This window comes from Nansenia antarctica (genome assembly GCF_963989245.1).
Source record: "Nansenia antarctica genome assembly, chromosome: 1".
NCBI classification, from domain to species: Eukaryota; Metazoa; Chordata; class Actinopteri; order Argentiniformes; family Microstomatidae; genus Nansenia; species Nansenia antarctica.
The window spans coordinates 52,909,197-52,925,941 of NC_137674.1; the positions used below are offsets into that span (position 1 = coordinate 52,909,197).

Genomic DNA, 16,745 nt, shown 5'->3' on the forward strand with positions numbered 1-16,745 from the left:
CCACAGTCTCGTCTAATCGGGAGAGGGGAGAGGGGGAATCCCAGCACTTCAGTGTCAGTGATGTCGCTCAGTCTTGCGACTCTCAGTGGAAGTCCAGGGAGCGGGTTGTTCGCGATAGGCGCCCGTGGATAGGTGTTGATCGTTCCCGTAATCCTCACTCGTCGCCCGGCGTTCGGTGATGGTTGGCTGGTCCGGTGTGCTGGTCGGCTGGTCCGGTCCGGTGCGCGCTGTAGTTCAGGAGGGGGAAGGATAAAATCAGTCGTCAGACACATACAAAAGGAGAACCCGGTGTTGCTCAACTCACACACAGGCAAGGGTAGTACGACTTCCCTTTACTGTGATGAATTGAGGGCGTTGTATAAAGTCTCTCGTGTGGCGTGGAATCGTAGGTCCGTTCCCGTCGTTCGAGCCCTCGATTTCGCCGGTGCGTGGAAGGAAGGTCGGGCCTCTCGTAGAACGGAAGCACCGGCCTTTATACTCACAATCATGGGAGTGATTGTGATTTGGAACACCTGTGGAGAAGCAGATGACGTACACACAAACACTCATTCGCACCACTACACCCTGACACGCCCACTCATTCATACCTGTCATTCCACCCCGCTTCATGTGTGTGTGTGTGTGTGTGTGTGTGTGTGTGTGTGTGCCTGAGTGTGTGCAAGATTTTCTAATGATTAATGACCAAACAGAACATTGAACAGGGACTGAAAGTGAAGTGAAACCAGACATCTCCTCTGTGATCTGTGTCATCCAGGTCCTTATCAATCAATATGACATCGCAATTACTTATTCAATCAGCCGTGCACGTGTGTGTGTGTGTGTGTGTGTGTGTGTGTGTGTGTGTGTGTGTGTGTGTGCGTGCGTGTGTGGATCAAACACTTTCCATCCCCATTACAGCTGAACTACTTTTTTGACTTGTCTAAAGTAGTACTTTCATATTCTCCATCCCCTTCAGGTATATATTCATAGGATCTTATTGGGGGGGTGGGGTTTAAGTAACAGACAGGCAGCGGTGCAAGAGACGTGAGACGCAGAGAGAGACAAACCCCAACCACAGGAGTCTCAGCCATAACTACTGTAAGGGTTTCCATGGTAACAATGGCAAAGAAAATGTGATGGTACAGCGCAAACCACTGCACAGCATTAATTATAGTTTGTGTGTGTGTGTGTGTGTGTGTGTGTATGTGTGTGTGTGTGTGTGTGTGTATGTGTGAGTGTGTGTGTCTGTGTGTGTGTGTGTGTGTGTGTGTGTTTGTGTGTGTGTGTGTGTGGGTGTGTACTCACATGCCTGTGTGTATATGCTTGCTTGCATGTGTGACAGAGAGAGATGATCACACACTGTGACTTTGTACAGAGGACAAGGAGCCGAGGAGCGTTGCATGTGCAGCGATTACACACCGTGATGCGTCTCTCCGGTTTCTCACATTGCGTCTGCAGCTGCGGTCCTGCTGCGGTCCTGCTGCAGATGCGCTGCGCCTCGACTAGGGACAGCAGCAGATCTAGTTTGACACGTCCTATTTGTTCCAGAGAGTTTTGAGAGGACGGACTCGTTGTAATGCATGCATCTCTCTCTCTCTCTCTCTCTCTCTCTCTCTCTCTCTCTCTCTCCTCTCTCTCTCTCTCTCTCTCTCTCTCTGGTGTGTCAGTGCCCTCCTCTCTCTCTCTTTCTTTCTCTCTCTCTCTCTCTCTCTCTGGTGTGTCAGTGCCCTCCTCTCTCTCCCTCTCTCTCTCTCTTGTACCATAGCTTTCATCCATTGGTCTCCACCCCTAGTTCTGCAGAGGAGGTGGAGGCTGGTGAAGCCTCCACCAGCCTCCACCCATGATAGGGGGGGAGGCTACAACAGGTTAACCCCCATGTTAACCTGTTGTAGCCCCCCCCCTCTCTCCCCCCCCCTCCAGGACACCATTAACAGCTCATCTCTCCCCCCCCCAGGACACCATTAACAGCTGATCTCTCCCATTGGAGGACGGGCTTGTTGTAATGCATGGAACAGAATGAGGAATGTGTATCCAACACATATGTTTCCTCATTCCATTCCATGCATTGTGTGTGTGTGTGTGTGTGTGTGTGTGTGTGTGTGTGTGTGTTTACTGTAAGGTTGTATGGTACAGGTGAGTAAGCATCAGACAGAACAAAATGCAGGCCGTGGAGGTTGGTGGAGAAACACCAAAAAGCATAGACTCCGTTCCATGACTTACAACAAGACCATCCTCCAATGCCTACCTCCACCCGCCTCCCCTGGGAGCAGGTGAGGGAACATCAGACAGCTCACCTGTTACCTTCTCCCTGGGTTATCCGACTGTTTCAACACCATCTGGTGCTGTTACATCATCAGCACAGAGACACGGGCTGCTAGGATCCAGCCTGACTTATCTACCAGTCAGACGATGTCTGAGCTGTCATGACTCTCTGCTATCTGTCACGATCATTCCATCCTAAATTTAGTAAAGTTCTTACATTTCTAACTTTCTTACTTTTTTTTCTTATGTAGTTTTTATCAAAATGGATGTTAGATCTAAGTCTCTCTACCCATAAGTCTGTGCTCCAGGCTCAGGAGGCAGCATTTCTGGAATGTAACAATGACACGGTGATTTCTGTCTGTCTGTCTGTCTGTCTGTCTGTCTGCCTGTCTGTCTATCTGTCTGTCTGCCTGCCTGCCTGTCTGTCTGTCTGTCTGTCTATCTGTCTGCTTGCCTGTCTGTCTGCATGTCTGTCTGTCTGCCTGCCTGCCTGTCTGTCTATCTGTCTGTCTGCCTGCCTGTCTGTCTGTCTGTCTGTCTGTCTGTCTGTCTGTCTGTCTGTCTGTCTATCTGTCTGCTTGCCTGTCTGTCTGCATGTCTGTCTGTCTATCTGTCTGTCTGCCTGCCTGCCTGTCTGTCAGTCTGTCTGTCTGTCTGCCTGCCTGTCTGTCTGTCTATCTTTCTGTCTGACTGCCTGCCTGCCTGCCTGCCTGTTTACCTTTCTGTCTGACTGCCTGTCTGTCTGTCTGTCTGCCTGTCTGTCTGTCTGTCTGTCTGTCTGTCTGTCTGTCTGTCTGTCTGCCTGCCTACCTATCTGCCTATCCAACTGTCTGTCTGTCTGTCCACCTGTCTGTCAGTCTGTCTGTCTGATGCCTGCCTGCCTGCCTGCCTGCCTGTCTGTCTCTTTGTCTGCCTGCCTGTCTGTCAGTCAGTCTGTCTGTCTGTCTGCCTGTCTGTCAGTCAGTCTGTCTGTCTGTCTGTCTGCCTGTCTGTCTCTTTGTCTGCCTGCCTGCCTGTCTGTCTGTCTGTCTGTCTGTCTGCTGCCTGTCTGTCTCTCTGCCTATCAACCTGCCTATCTACCTGCCTATCTACTATGAATGAATGAATGAATGAATGAATGGTCTTTATTGTCATTGCTACAGTACAGGTACCAAACAACGAAATGTAGGAGGGGTGGCTCCCCTGGTGCTAGGAAAGAAAGAAAAAAAACGACCTACTACCTACCTACCTGTCTGTCTGCCTGTCTATCTGTCTACCTGCATATCTACCTGTCTGCATATCTACCTGTTTGTCTGTCTGTCTGTCTGTCTGTCTGTTCTCCGAATGTGTGTTTCCAGACTGTTAGTCCTGTCTGTGCTGGTGTCTCAGAGTTCTGTCTGGAATGTGGAGGCGGAACGATGATTTCTATGAAAGCTTATTCAGCTGTAACAATCTGATGAGGAATTCCTTCTCAGGTGGTGAAAGGACTTTACCGTTTACACTTTGCCAGGAAAAAGGACGTTTTAACCTACTTTCCGTCTTTTGAAGCTGCGTCTGCAGTCTCTCTCTTTTTCTCTCTCTTTCTCACTCTCACTCTCTCTCTCTCTCTCTCTCTCTCTCTCTCTCTCTCTCTCTCTCTCTCTCTCTCTCTCTCTCTCTCCTTCACACAAACACACTAATGGTTGGAGCATGAAAATAGCAGCATTTTCGAACTCATGAATAATTTTGCAGTTGGTATTAAACCACATAAACCACGGCACTGCTGTGGAAGATGGCAAACAGTTCACAGCTTTATGCACAATGGCCTTTATTTGTTCCCAAATCCATATACAGGATGAAGACACCAAGGTAGTAGAGTAAATGGAAATACTGGCTAATTCATAAGTTGTGAGAAGGATTTTAGAGTGCAATAGCAGTATTGGTCAGTTTGCATATACAGTATGTTTCAGTAAAAACAATGAGCTATACAATATTCTTTCAGTCTCTCTCTCTCTCTCTCTCCCTCTCTCTCGTGCTATAGAGAAGGCTACCACCTATTGGTTACATAACAACCAAATAGGCAAATTCACGAAACTATAAAACACACCATTAGCATGAAACGATTGCATGTCTCAGAAATTGGCCTAGCCTATAGCCTATACATATTTTGCAATGAAAATAAGTTCATGTCCATATCAAGATGATATAGGTCTATCAGCAAAGGGGACGCTTAATTAATTAATTCGACGTTGATAGCCTATAAAATATGCAGGATTACGGAAAAAAAACGTGATAAAAGGAATAAAAGTGAGCCTAGGCTCGGTGAGCGAGGGACGTTAATAGCAGGTTTAACAAAGGTGGAAATTACGGCGATTATCTCAGTAGTGGATGCCTCCGTCATTTACGTGTCAAAGTCATTGTGTTTGGGGTCGATGGAAAGTATCACCATCCCAATTACAGACCGCTCAGGGCACTCTATTATGCTACACACCCCCTTGTTGGCCTTTCTCTACCTCTCTCTCTCTCTCTCTCTATCTCTCTCTCTCTCTCTCTCTCTTTCTCTCTCACTTTCCGTCCAATTTAAAACAACAGCTCATGGCCACAAACAACAAAGCAAGCTGTCTCTCACTCTCTTGCTCTCTCTCTCTCTCTCTCCATCTCTCTCTCTCTCTCTTTCTCTCTCTGTTTCTGTCTCTCCCTCCAATTTAATACAACAGCTCTTGGCAACAAACAGCTCTCTCTCTCTCTCTCTCTCTCTCTCTCTCTCTCTCTCTCTCTCTCTCTCTCTCTCTCTCTCTCTCTCTCTCTCTCTCTCTCTCTCTCTCTCTCTCTCTCTCTCTCTCTCTCTCTCTCTCTCTCTCTCTCTCTCTCTCTCTCTCTCTCTCTCTCTCTCTCTCTCTCTCTCTCTCTCTCTCTCTCTCTCTCTCTCTCTCTCTCTCTCTCTCTCTCTCTCTCTCTCTCTCTCTCTCTCTCTCTCTCTCTCTCTCTCTCTCCACATGACGTCTTGTTGCTCTAGCCCCAGCATAGCAGGCCCTGGCTGTGTTGAACCGTATCTGATGGGCTGTAGATGTGCTGGTAGATTATGACAAGGTGAGAAGGTGTAGATGTTAATAGACTATAGCTAGGTACATATGTAGATGTGTTAATATTCCATAGCTAGGTACAGGTAAAGGTGTGTTGTGAAACCACGTCTAGGTACTAATATAACTGTCGATGTTAGCAGTGCTCAAGGCTTGGCAGTACTGTGTTTGACCCTGTATTAGACCTCGGTTGGTGCAGGGGTGTTGCCACCCCACAGCTGGGTATTGAACACCAGGGTCTGGTTTCATGGAAGATGATGCAGATGAACAGTAATCCTATACTAAAAAAGCATCCTCAATGGAGATGTGTGTGATTTAGTGTGTGTGGTTTAAGTGTGATTTTAATCCTGGACTAGGCTTAAGCCTCGTGAAACCGGGCCCCAGGCGTTGAAGGGGTTTGTCTGTCTGTCTGTCTGTCTGGCCGCCTGTTTATCCGCCTGTTTATCCGTCTGTTTATCCGTCTGTTTGTCTACCTGTCTGTCTGTCTGTCTGTCTGTCTGTCTGTCTGTCTGTTTGTCTACCTGTCTGTCTACCTGTCTGTCTGTCTCTTTGTCTGTCTGTCTGTCTGTCTGTCTGTTCTCCAAATACGTGGTTCCAGACTGTTAGTCCTGTCTGTGCTGGCGTTGAAGGGGTTTGTGTTGGACCAGGCCTAGCAGCGCAGGGTCTCTGCCTTCAGGCTGCTGAGGGTCTTGTCCCGGTGCTCTGTGGGGCTGACACAGCGAAGGGCCTCCAGGGGGGACAGGTTGGCCTGGGTCTGAGACATCCAACGCAACAGGGAGTTAATGTTGCAGTCGCACGTCCACGGGTTGTCATGCAGGTACAACTCCTTCAGGTCTGAGAGAGAGAGAGAGAGAGAGAGAGAGAGAGAGAGAGAGAGAGAGAGAGAGAGAGAGAGAGGGAGGGGGTCGAGAGAGAGAGAGAGAGAGGGAGGGAGGGGGGGTGGAAGAGAGAGAGAGAGAGGGAGGGAGGGGGGGTGAGAGAGAGAGTGAAAGAAAAAAGGGGGGAAAGATAGAGATAGAGAAAGCAAGAGATGTTTGTTATCATGGAGGATATTTGTCACTTCAACAGTCCCACCTCTCTCATTTCACATGGACCATGGAGAAGATTGTGAGTATTTATATCGATTCCAGCTTTTTGTTTTTAATTCATTATATGGCAAGCTTCTATAACACTTAACATTGTGTAGTAACTGTGATTACTGTTATAGCAATATTATATTATCATGCTGGTACATACAGTAGTATTTAATAGTAGAGTGGTTTAAGAATAATAAGGGCTATAACCTGGCTACATCAATTATTATGATTAACATCTGTGGATAAAGTAGCCTACACTTTAAGCGGCCCCCATTTGCAATTCCATGTCCTTGTCATGCAAGTGGGGAGGGAGCCATTAAAGATTGACTTCGCCATGGAGATGCCATGTGGTGACCCTCTGTCCTCCTACATGTGAAGCTCATCGTGATTGGTCAGAGAGCTGGTCATAGAGACTCAAAACTGACTGGCACTGAGGGTTAGAGAGGCCGGCTCAAGCCTAGTGGTTGGAGAGGCCGGTTAGCAATCAGAAGGTCACCGGTTCGATCACCGCCTCAGGATTGAGCTGCATGTGCCCTTAACCCCTAATTGCTCCAGGGGTGCCAACTATGGCTGACCCTGTGCCTAGAGCAAATAAATACCAAATTCCAACAATTGATTGACAAATGGTAAATGGACTGCACTTATATAGCGCCTTTTTACTGCTCCAAAGCGCAGTCTTTACAACGGCCTCTCATTCACCCATTCACACACACATTCACACACACCAATGGCAGCAAGCTGCCATGCAAGGCGCTGACTGGGAGCAATTTTGGGGTTCAGTGTCTTGCCCAAGGACACTTCGACATGTGGCCAGCTGGGGCTCGAACCGCTGATCTGCCAACCTTGTGATCATTAGACGGCGACTCTACCTCCTTAGACGCCCTAGACAAGTTCATTGCATGGCAAATAAAACATCATATATATTATTATTATAACATAAAGTAATAATCTCTTCTTCAGACGTTATGACTTACCGGACAGCTGGGCGAACATGTTCCCGTCCACGGTCTTCAGCCTGTTCCCACTGAGGGCGAGCTGGGCAAGCTTGGGCGTGTGTCTGAACAGGTCCGGGGACAGCCTCTCGATTTCGTTGTTCCTGAGGTACAGCTCCTGCAAGCTGCCCAGGCCCTCCAGGGTGGAGGGGCTCAGAGTGGACAGTAGGTTGTTATCCAGCACCAGCATCTCCAGGGCCGCCAGAGGCCTGAACCCCCCGGCGGGGAGGGTCTTCAGGCTGTTGTTGTCCAGGTTGAGGAACAGGAGCTCCGCCAGGCCCACGAAGGCCTTGGCCGAGACCTTCTGGATGCGGTTGAGGGCCAGGTCCAGGACTTTGAGCGACGTGAGGGGCTTGAAGGCATTGGGCGCCAAAGCGGTGAGGGCATTCAGAGGCAGGTCCAGGTCGGAGAGGTTCCTCATGCCCACGAACATGTCCGCTTTGAGGCTAGAGATCTGGTTCTGGCCCAGCATGAGGAAGCGGAGGTTAAGGAGGTCCTGGAAGCCTCGCGGGGGGAGCTTGGTGATCTGGTTGCCGTAGAGGTTGAGGAGCATAAGCCTCTTGGCGCCGGCGAGGGCCTGAGGGTGGATGGATTTGATGGCGTTGCGCTCCAAGTTGATGCTTTCGATTTTGGGGATGGGTTTCAGGGCGTTCGCTGGGAGGTCCGTTATACCGTTCTCACCTGCATGGGACAGCGACCACAGACAAGAGGATGAGAAATCAAAGAATTCAGATTTTTTTATTACGATAGAGACAGTAGAGATTTGACAGGAAGGGTGAGAGAGAGAGAAGGGATGACATGCAGGATATGTCCGCTGCCGGAATCGAACCAGGAACCCTGCGGTTACATGGTCGACGCTTTACACGCATTACACCACCAAGCGCCCCACGACTGATTATTTCTAGCGATTCAGAAACAAATTGCCTCCACATGCCTTTGAGGTTTAGATTAAGTACAAAGACCCATTGTTAGGCCCATCAACTGCAGAGAGACATATGAAATATTACGGCATACATTTCAGAGAGAGATTACAGTGTTGTATTATCAATCACATGACATCATCCAGGGGAGGCTGGTGGAGGCACGTACGCCTAGTTGGATTTATATAGTAACTCACCCATTTTCAGGATCCAGGAGTCGGGGGGCATTTTGGAGGGGAACGCCCTGACCCCCCTCTTGTGACAGTTGACCTCTGACCTCTCAGGGCTGGTCTTCTTGGTGCATTTGCAGGCATCAGGGCACCCCTCCACCCCCGCCCCCACCACCCACAGCCACGCCACGGCTAACCAGGCGACCTGCTGCATATTTACCTTCACATAGAGGAGAGAGTTAGAGTGTGGACCAACCTTCTCCACCCCAGAAGTGAAGTGCACTCATGAGGGGGAAGGGGGGGGGGAGTGGTGGGGGGGGAGTGGTGGGGGGGGAGTGTACAAGTCCACACTTCAGGACGAGAAGAGTGGAGTCAATTTTCTGTATGTTCAAATATACTTAAAAAATATACTTAAAAATAAAATCAATTTCTGATTCTGAATCGGAACGTTTGGTCAAGCGGTTAGCACTTCTACCGCCTGTGGTTCACACATCGGTGTGTGTATGTGTGTGTGTGTGTGTGTGTGTGTGTGTCTCCCAGCTGTACGTCTCCATTCACACAGAGAGAGAGAACAGACTGCCTGTCTACGTCAAGGCAACACTCGCTCTACTGGTTAGTACTGCTGCTCACACACACACAGTCTCCTTCACAAACCCAGCATGTTCCCTACCTACCACATGCTTGGAAAAAGCCTCATAAAGTTGTACGCCCGAAACAGTAACATTGAATAGCATAACCACATAGCACAATTATGTTCAGCTCTAACCTAGGGGACATGGACCCAGAATACTACTGGATATACTATACTACTGTAATGTAGCGGTTGGGGAGGGAACACAGAAAGACCCCGGCACTTTGTAAGTGATTAAGGTTTGTGTTGAAGGACGATTAGCAATTCAATTTAAGATAATCCTATTTAAATCAGATAGAGAGTATTAGGGTTTCACATCTATAGACATAAAATGTGCTTGTGTTAAAATATATTATAAGTACAACGTGAGCACTCTTGTTAGCTCTTGGGGACGGAATTTTTTAAATATTTTCTTCATCAGAAACACTTACCTGAACACTTAGTGGCCCTCGACGATGCGTAAAGCCTCTCTGGAACTTCTTCTTCTGTCTCTGATGGGTGGTGAGTCAGGTGTTCTTCAGCTGCGCTGCTCTGGTCTTCTACTCTGTCGTGTGACAAACTACTGGCTGGTCAGAGTGAACGAGCCTGACGTCTGCCTCTGCCTAGCCACACACACGCACACGCATATGCACACACACACACACAAACAACCTCACATACATACACACACACACACCCACAGCAGTCAGGGTGTCAAACTCCCAGCCCGGCCCAACTCAGCACCTCCCAGGCAGCACCTCTGCAATGTCACAGTCCCTGGAGAAAACTGGCATCCACTGGTTCTGGACCGGGTCCAGCTCACACTGGTGGCCCAGGGACCTCCGCCAAGGGGATGAACACCTTCCCCCACCATCTAGGTCCGGAGGAGCCCATGACGCCTGACAGAGATAACTCATTGGCCTCAGTGGGTGAGTGTGTGTGTGTGTGTGTGTGTGTGTGTGTGTGTGTGTGTGTGTGTGTGTGTGTGTGTGTGTGTGTGTGTGAGAGAGAGAGAGAGAATGTGAGAGAGAGTGTGTGTGTGTGTGTGTGTGTGTGTGAGAGAGAGAGAGAGAGAATGTGAGAGAGAGTGTGTGTGCGTTTGTGTGTCAGAGAGAGAGAACATGAGAGTGTGTGAGTGTGTGTGTTCATGTTTGTGCGCCTGTGTGCATGTGCATGTTCCCGCACATGCGTGTATGTGGGTGAGTTACCAATGAGTTATTTCATTTAATGTGCGTGTGTGTGTGTGCGTGTGTGTGTGTGTGTGACGTGGAGTTTGTTTGACTTGGCCAGTGTGTGAGAATGGATGTACGAACTACGCAGAGATTGATGTCATAGGACTGATGGTGTGTCAGGGAGAGAGGGAGGGAGTGAGAGAGAGAGAGAGAGAGAGGGAGGGAGTGAGAGAGAGAGAGAGAGGGAGGGAGTGAATGAGAGAGAGAGAGAGAGGGAGAGAGAGAGGGAGGGACCGAGAGAGAAAGAAGAGAGCGACAGACAGACTGAGAAGGAGATAGAAAGAGAGAGAGAGAAAGAGATGTATACTGACAGAGAGAGAGGCAGAAAAAAGAAAGAATGAGAGACAAAAAGAGGGACAGGGAAAGACAGACAGAGAGAGAGAGACAGAGAAGGGTATACAGACAGAGAGAGAGAGAGAGAGACAGAGAGAAGGGTATACAGACAGAGAGAGAGGGGGGCGGTGGGGGGGAGAGAAAGAGGTATATCGCCAGGCCGAGGAGCCCACTCCATAGTGATGATGATGATGATAATGAAGGGGGATATTTCAGAGAGACACATCAAGAATAGCCCCAGATTGACGCGTCTGCTGACTAAGGTGATTTGACTGTATGATAAAAGATGAAAGCTCCTCTCATACCCGGCCAACAGCAACACAATCTGCACACCATCTGGAGCGGCATCATTCTCAGCTTACAGCAGCGCGGAACCTCTTCAGTGGAGAGGAGAGAGGAAGAGCAACACACACACACACACACACACACACACATAGAGACACTTGAGAATGGCCATTGGCCAAATACATTGATGATGAGGAGGAGGAGGAGGAGGAGGATAAGGAGGATAAGGATGATGATGATGATGATGCATTATGATATCATTCAGAGCTCTCGGAACTTGTGCAGGTGTCATCATTCGCTTGGCATCATTGTTGTGTTTGAAATCATGAACGCATGACACAGTCATACCATACCATATACTTCATGTAGCTTCACTGAACAACGATTGCCAGAACAGAGCAATCCCTCACAGATGGATTGATAATATGGATGATATGGATATCATCACTCGGACATAACACCACAATGTAGAACAATCGAACACTACTACATCACTGTCAACCCAATGTGCAGATCACTATTAACCCAATGTGCGCAGACATAACAATCGTGTCAATGTGTGTGTGTGTGTGTGTGTGTGTGTGTGTGTGTGTGTGTGTGTGTGTGTGTGTGTGTGCGTGCATGCATATCCAACTAACCTTTGGTCACAATCGAGAAATACTGCAACCTCAGCTTGAATGATCAACCACAGTTAAAGGTCATCAAATGGTGTTCCATGGACGTGGTCTGGGGTGGACCAGTGGTCTAGCATTGCGGTCTACAGTGCAAATATATGCCTGTGACGGCATGGGTTCGAATCCGGCCCATGCCCTGCTGACATTCCCTCTCTCCCTTACTTTCCTGTCTGTATTCACTATATCTGTCCAATAAAAAGAAAAATGGTGTTCCATGGAGTGACCCTCTGTTTCCAACATTCTACCAGGAGGCGGGTGTTAACAGTGATGTGGGTGACGGACAGGCTGTATTGGACAGCAGACTGGTCTTGACATGTAATCAATGGTATTGATTTCCCTCCATATATACAGATTGCTCCACAGTTAGCTGCATCATAAAGTACTTAGACTGCATTTCTACAGCTGTGAGGCGCAAAACACACACTTAATGATGTCGTTCTGTTTGGTTACACACACACACACTACAATAATTTCATACATGGATGGGTTTCTGGGGAGTCTGGTGGAGGTTGACATTGGAGGAGGTTGTCATCCTACATGTGAAGCTCATCGTGATTGGTCAGAGAGCTGGTTGTAGAGACTCAAGACAGACTGGGGCTGAGAGGCTGAGAGGCAGAGAGGCTGGCTCTAGCCTAGTAGTTAGAGAGGCCGGTTAGCAATCAGAAGGTCGCCGGTGCGATCCCCGCCATAGGATTGAGCTGCATACGCGCCTTGAGCAAGGCATTTCATTTTTCAGGTCCTCCGATTTCTACCTCCACCAGCCTCCCCTTGGATGGGGTTCACTGTGAGTTCCAGCATGAAGGTTGAACCAATCAGTCTAACACACACACACACATACTCAACCCCTTTCTGTCCCCTCTTGCTTCACTGTGCCCCTAAGGGAGTTGGAAATAAAAAAAATCTGGTTATTGTTTGTGAAAGATTAAATATTCATACAATAGAAATATTCTTTCACGGTTTTTTATGAATGAAACCAAAGCCATCTGTGCTTCTCTGAGGTGCTGTGATCCTTCATCCTCAATCTAGGCTAGATGCACTCTGCTCCCGCTGACGAACGACCGCGAGGAGCTGTTTGACACAAACGATGAAGAAAAACGAAGACGAAAGAGAACAAAGAATTCGGTCTCAGCGGAAAAAAAATAACTGAATCACCTCTAACTGTCTGATCTCTCATTTCCATGTCACCCGCAGGAACCTGCCACAGACTAAAGAGACTTTTTGGATGGATGGTATCGGTCGTTCTGTTGGTGCTTGACGACAACAATGGTTTTTTTCTACGTCAGTTATTAATCACCGCGTAGATCCATCCAGATGTCTTCTGTGTGTGTGTGTGTGTGTGTGTGTGTGTGTGTGTGTGTGTGTGTGTGTGTGTGTGTGTGTGTGTGTGTGTGTGTGTGTGTGTGTTGGACTTGAAGTCTTTCATATTGTCTGTATGTTCCAGCCAGGGGAGGCCGGTGTAGGTAGAAATCGGAGGACGGCGGGCTTACGCATTGGAACGGAATGAGGAATGGTATCAAACACGATGTGTGCCTCCACCAGCCTCCCCTAGTTGATGCTTGTAAAACTGTTGAAAACTGTCACAGTCGCAGTCTCCTGTTAAAGGGTGTCTCCCTAACGTTTTCGGGTGTTTAGTAGATGGCGGTTGACTTTAATGACGCTCCACTAAAGCGCAGCGACTCCCTACGCCACAGTCAGAAGACTGGGCAGACCAAACGTTGTCTCTTTGACAGAGAAAGCTACCGTTGCTAGGGTTAATGCAGGCCCGTCACTATGGGCGGGCCTCAGGGGGCCAGGCCCCCCCACAGACGTGCTGGTGCCCCCCCAACTGGCAGCCAGATATTTAAAAAAAAAAATAAAAAAAAATAATAATATTTTATGTTAAATGAAGACATTAAAATTGAGAAACAATAGTGTGTTTTTCATTTTGTTGGACGGGATTCTAGTGACAACCAATCATTTGAAAGTTGAAAGTTGAAAGTTGCACGTTACGCACGCTGCTGCTCCCGCCATTTCAGTTGTGTGAGGCAGGCGAGCACTGAGCAGTTGAGTGAAATCTGCGCTTTTTGATGGATAAAGCTTTTTGAATAAAGATGGATATAAGAAAGTGGATTACCGGTAAATCCTCGAAAGGTGCAGCTGCACCCAACCCCGATGGACATACGTAGCACCAGCATTAGCAACTGTGGGCAGCCTGACACTAGCACCCCGACGGCTACCACTAGTGAGGTAAGTCCTACTAGCCCAACTGTTAGGGCTAGGGCTACTACTAGCCTTGCTAGCCCCCCGATGAAAGTTTTGTTACTTTTCGAGCCACCAAACAGACTGCTACAAAGCGAGAACATGGACCTGTTCACTGCGGTTACTCTTGTGAACAGTGCATCTGAATGCATAAAATCACTGCGCACAGAGGATGAGTTTACTGTGCTCTGGGACCTCTGCTCTCCTCCAGCCTCAGCCACTGACGAGGCTGGTCCCAGCTGTCCAACTAAGAGAAGACGCACAATTAACAAGAGCTTTGGTGCATTTGTAGTTGAAGGAACGGTTGGACAGTCACAGAGGGACACTGGCGAAAAGACAGAGTTCCTGAGAGTGTTTTACAGTGTTATTGATGCTGTGCAAGGAGAGATGGATGCGCGTTTTGGAGAGCGCAGCTGCAAGCTCATTGGTGCGCTGGCTGCTTTAAACCCAGAGGCCGAGGATTTCATGGATCCATCGAAGGTCACTCCTCTCCTAAGATTAGCTCGAACTGAAGTGGTTGAATCTGAATATGCTGTGGCTCGTGGTGGGTTCCTGGTAAAGAAGATGGAGGACACCTCGTTTCCCCCCAAAGATGGACAATGGACAATAGCCAATATTCTCAGTATACATTCCACTCAGCACTCCAGGCCATGCCAACTGTCATCCAAGCTTATACACTCGCCCTAACTTTGGGAGCGTCTACCGCGACTTGTGAAAACTATTTTTCAACACTTAAAAATGTTTTCTCTGAGCATCGGCGCAGCATGTTGCACAAGCGCAAGGCTCAACTGATTCAGCTTGCCTTCGAAAAGGACCTCACCCACAAGTTCAAGGATGAGTGGAAGGACTTACTGATGAGGAGATTCAGCACTGAAAAACGCCGCCTCCTTCTTTTCTGAGCCGGGTGTGTGTGTGTGTGTGTGTCCGTGTGAGCACACGCCGTGGTGATGTTTTGCTAGTTGTATTCTCGACAGCTTTTTCAACTGGAGAGATGAGCTGTTTGCACGGTTATGCTATATTTAATGTGCTTTGTGTATAACGTGTTCAATGATGAGGATCTGGCTGATCCTATTTGCTGTAGATGGGTGGTTTTAATGTGATGATCACACGATCGGTCGGTCATACTGTATCCCTTTTGGAAGTGCACTGATTGCGTGCCAGTCTCCTAATTTTAGTTACGTAGGCTATCCCTGGCATTTATTTAATTCTTGTTCTTGTAAGTGTGCCGGGTTGGTGCCAATTGTTGACCTGTGCGCATTGTAATGCACAACTTGGCCTCTCCACGCTATAAAGTAACTTGCATTCAAATAATTTTAGCTTAGGCCTACTCGGGTCGACAAGGCCTTGTAATAAACCAGCTTCGCCTGTGTTTATTGTTATGTTATTTGCTGCATTCTGATAATTTTAGGTCTAGTCTTCATCGGTAGGCTACGTGTCCAATTTAGCCTCTGCAACCTACTATGCATGTCAGTGTTGCATGACGAATACCATAGCATATCGGATTATATAAAATAGTTAATACTAATTGTGCCCCCCCATGCAGTTCATTGGCCCACCCTAAGACTGGGCCCTGGTGACGGGTCTGGGTTAATGGATTCTCCCCCTACATGCACGCACGCACGCACACACACACACACACACACACACACACACACACACACACACACACACACACTACCCCCCTTCCCCCCCAGTTCAGGTCAACCACCAGCACTCTAATTCCCCAGGACCCCCAAAATGAACGCAATTGCCATGGCGACAGAACCACCAAGAAGCAGCTCCTAGAGTGATCACGGCTCTCTGGCAGCACCTGGTGGTGGACTGTGGTAATTCCAGTGTTCCCCTTACCGTCTCTCATCAGACACATCCTCCTCTATCATCGCCCTCCTGCAGGGCCGCTGAATCCCCCGCTCTACCAGTGTCCCTGACCTTGTCTGAGTGGAGCAGCCGTGTCTGTATGTACAGATGGCAGTGTGGCACCGTGACTGGCTCGTTGTAGTCGTGACGATGCTCTGTGGCGGAGGGAGAAGAAGAAGAGCCTTCAGAGGCGAACGTATCTGTCTCACAGTGTGGTTTCTCACAGCGAGGGGGGCCTTTAACAGCCTCCTTCACCCTTCTGTCTCTCTTTGTCTTTCTCTCTCCCTGTTGCGGTCTCTTTCTCTCTCTCTCTCTCTCTCTCTCTCTCTCTCTCTCTGCCTGTTGCGCTCTCTCTTCTCTCTCTCTCTCTCTCTCTCTCTCTCTGTTGCTCTCTCTGTTTCTCTCTCTCTCTTGCTCTTTCTGTCTCTCTTGCTCTCTCTCTCTCTCTCTCTTTCTCTCTTTCTCTCTCTCACCCCCCCTCCCCCCAATCTTCTTCGTCTCTCTCTCTCTATCACTCCTCGGGAAACCTTGAACACCACAGGAACTTCTAGCCCTGTGCTTGTAAAAACACTCACAGGCCATCCAACGAGACAGCCGTCTTCTTAAATCGTGAACACACACAACCTGTATTTAAACATAAACACTTCATACCATAGCATCATTTAGCACCAGCGATCCCTGATAGCACCTCCTCCTGTCACACCAGCAGAGCGTCTGTGGAAGATAGCTGTCACACAGAGAGGATGGCGGTAGCAGGCCCTGGAGGGGTTAGATAAGCCCTCGGCCCATCTGTGGTGTGAGAGAGAGAAGACTGGGAAGCTTCCGTCTGGTCTGAGTGTTATGTCTGGGTAAGCAGTGATGCATCAGAGCTCGAATAGGAAGTGTTCAATTGTTCTGCTATTGTAGTGTTATGCCTGAGTGACGATATCTGTGATGTGTTGCTCTGTTCTGTCATTTGACATAAGGTAAAGGCACGGTGAAGTTGATGTGACGATTGTGTTGTGTGTTTATTATTACAAACAATATACTGAGTGTCTCAGCTTTGGCCTACAGCATCGACCTATCAGAGGCTCCGGTCT

General features: G+C 48.5%; 1 protein-coding gene across 1 annotated transcript; it reads right to left on the bottom strand.

Moving 5' to 3' along the window:
- Positions 1 to 5,928: 5,928 nt before the first annotated feature.
- On the bottom strand, positions 5,929 to 8,651 carry LOC308151221 (uncharacterized protein; the record flags this gene model as incomplete). Its single annotated transcript, XM_080524049.1, has 3 exons — positions 5,929 to 6,113; positions 7,330 to 8,028; positions 8,465 to 8,651. 3 exons carry the CDS (start codon positions 8,649 to 8,651, stop codon positions 5,929 to 5,931), a joined length of 1,071 nt encoding a protein of 356 aa, XP_080380175.1.
- Positions 8,652 to 16,745: the final 8,094 nt, after the last annotated feature.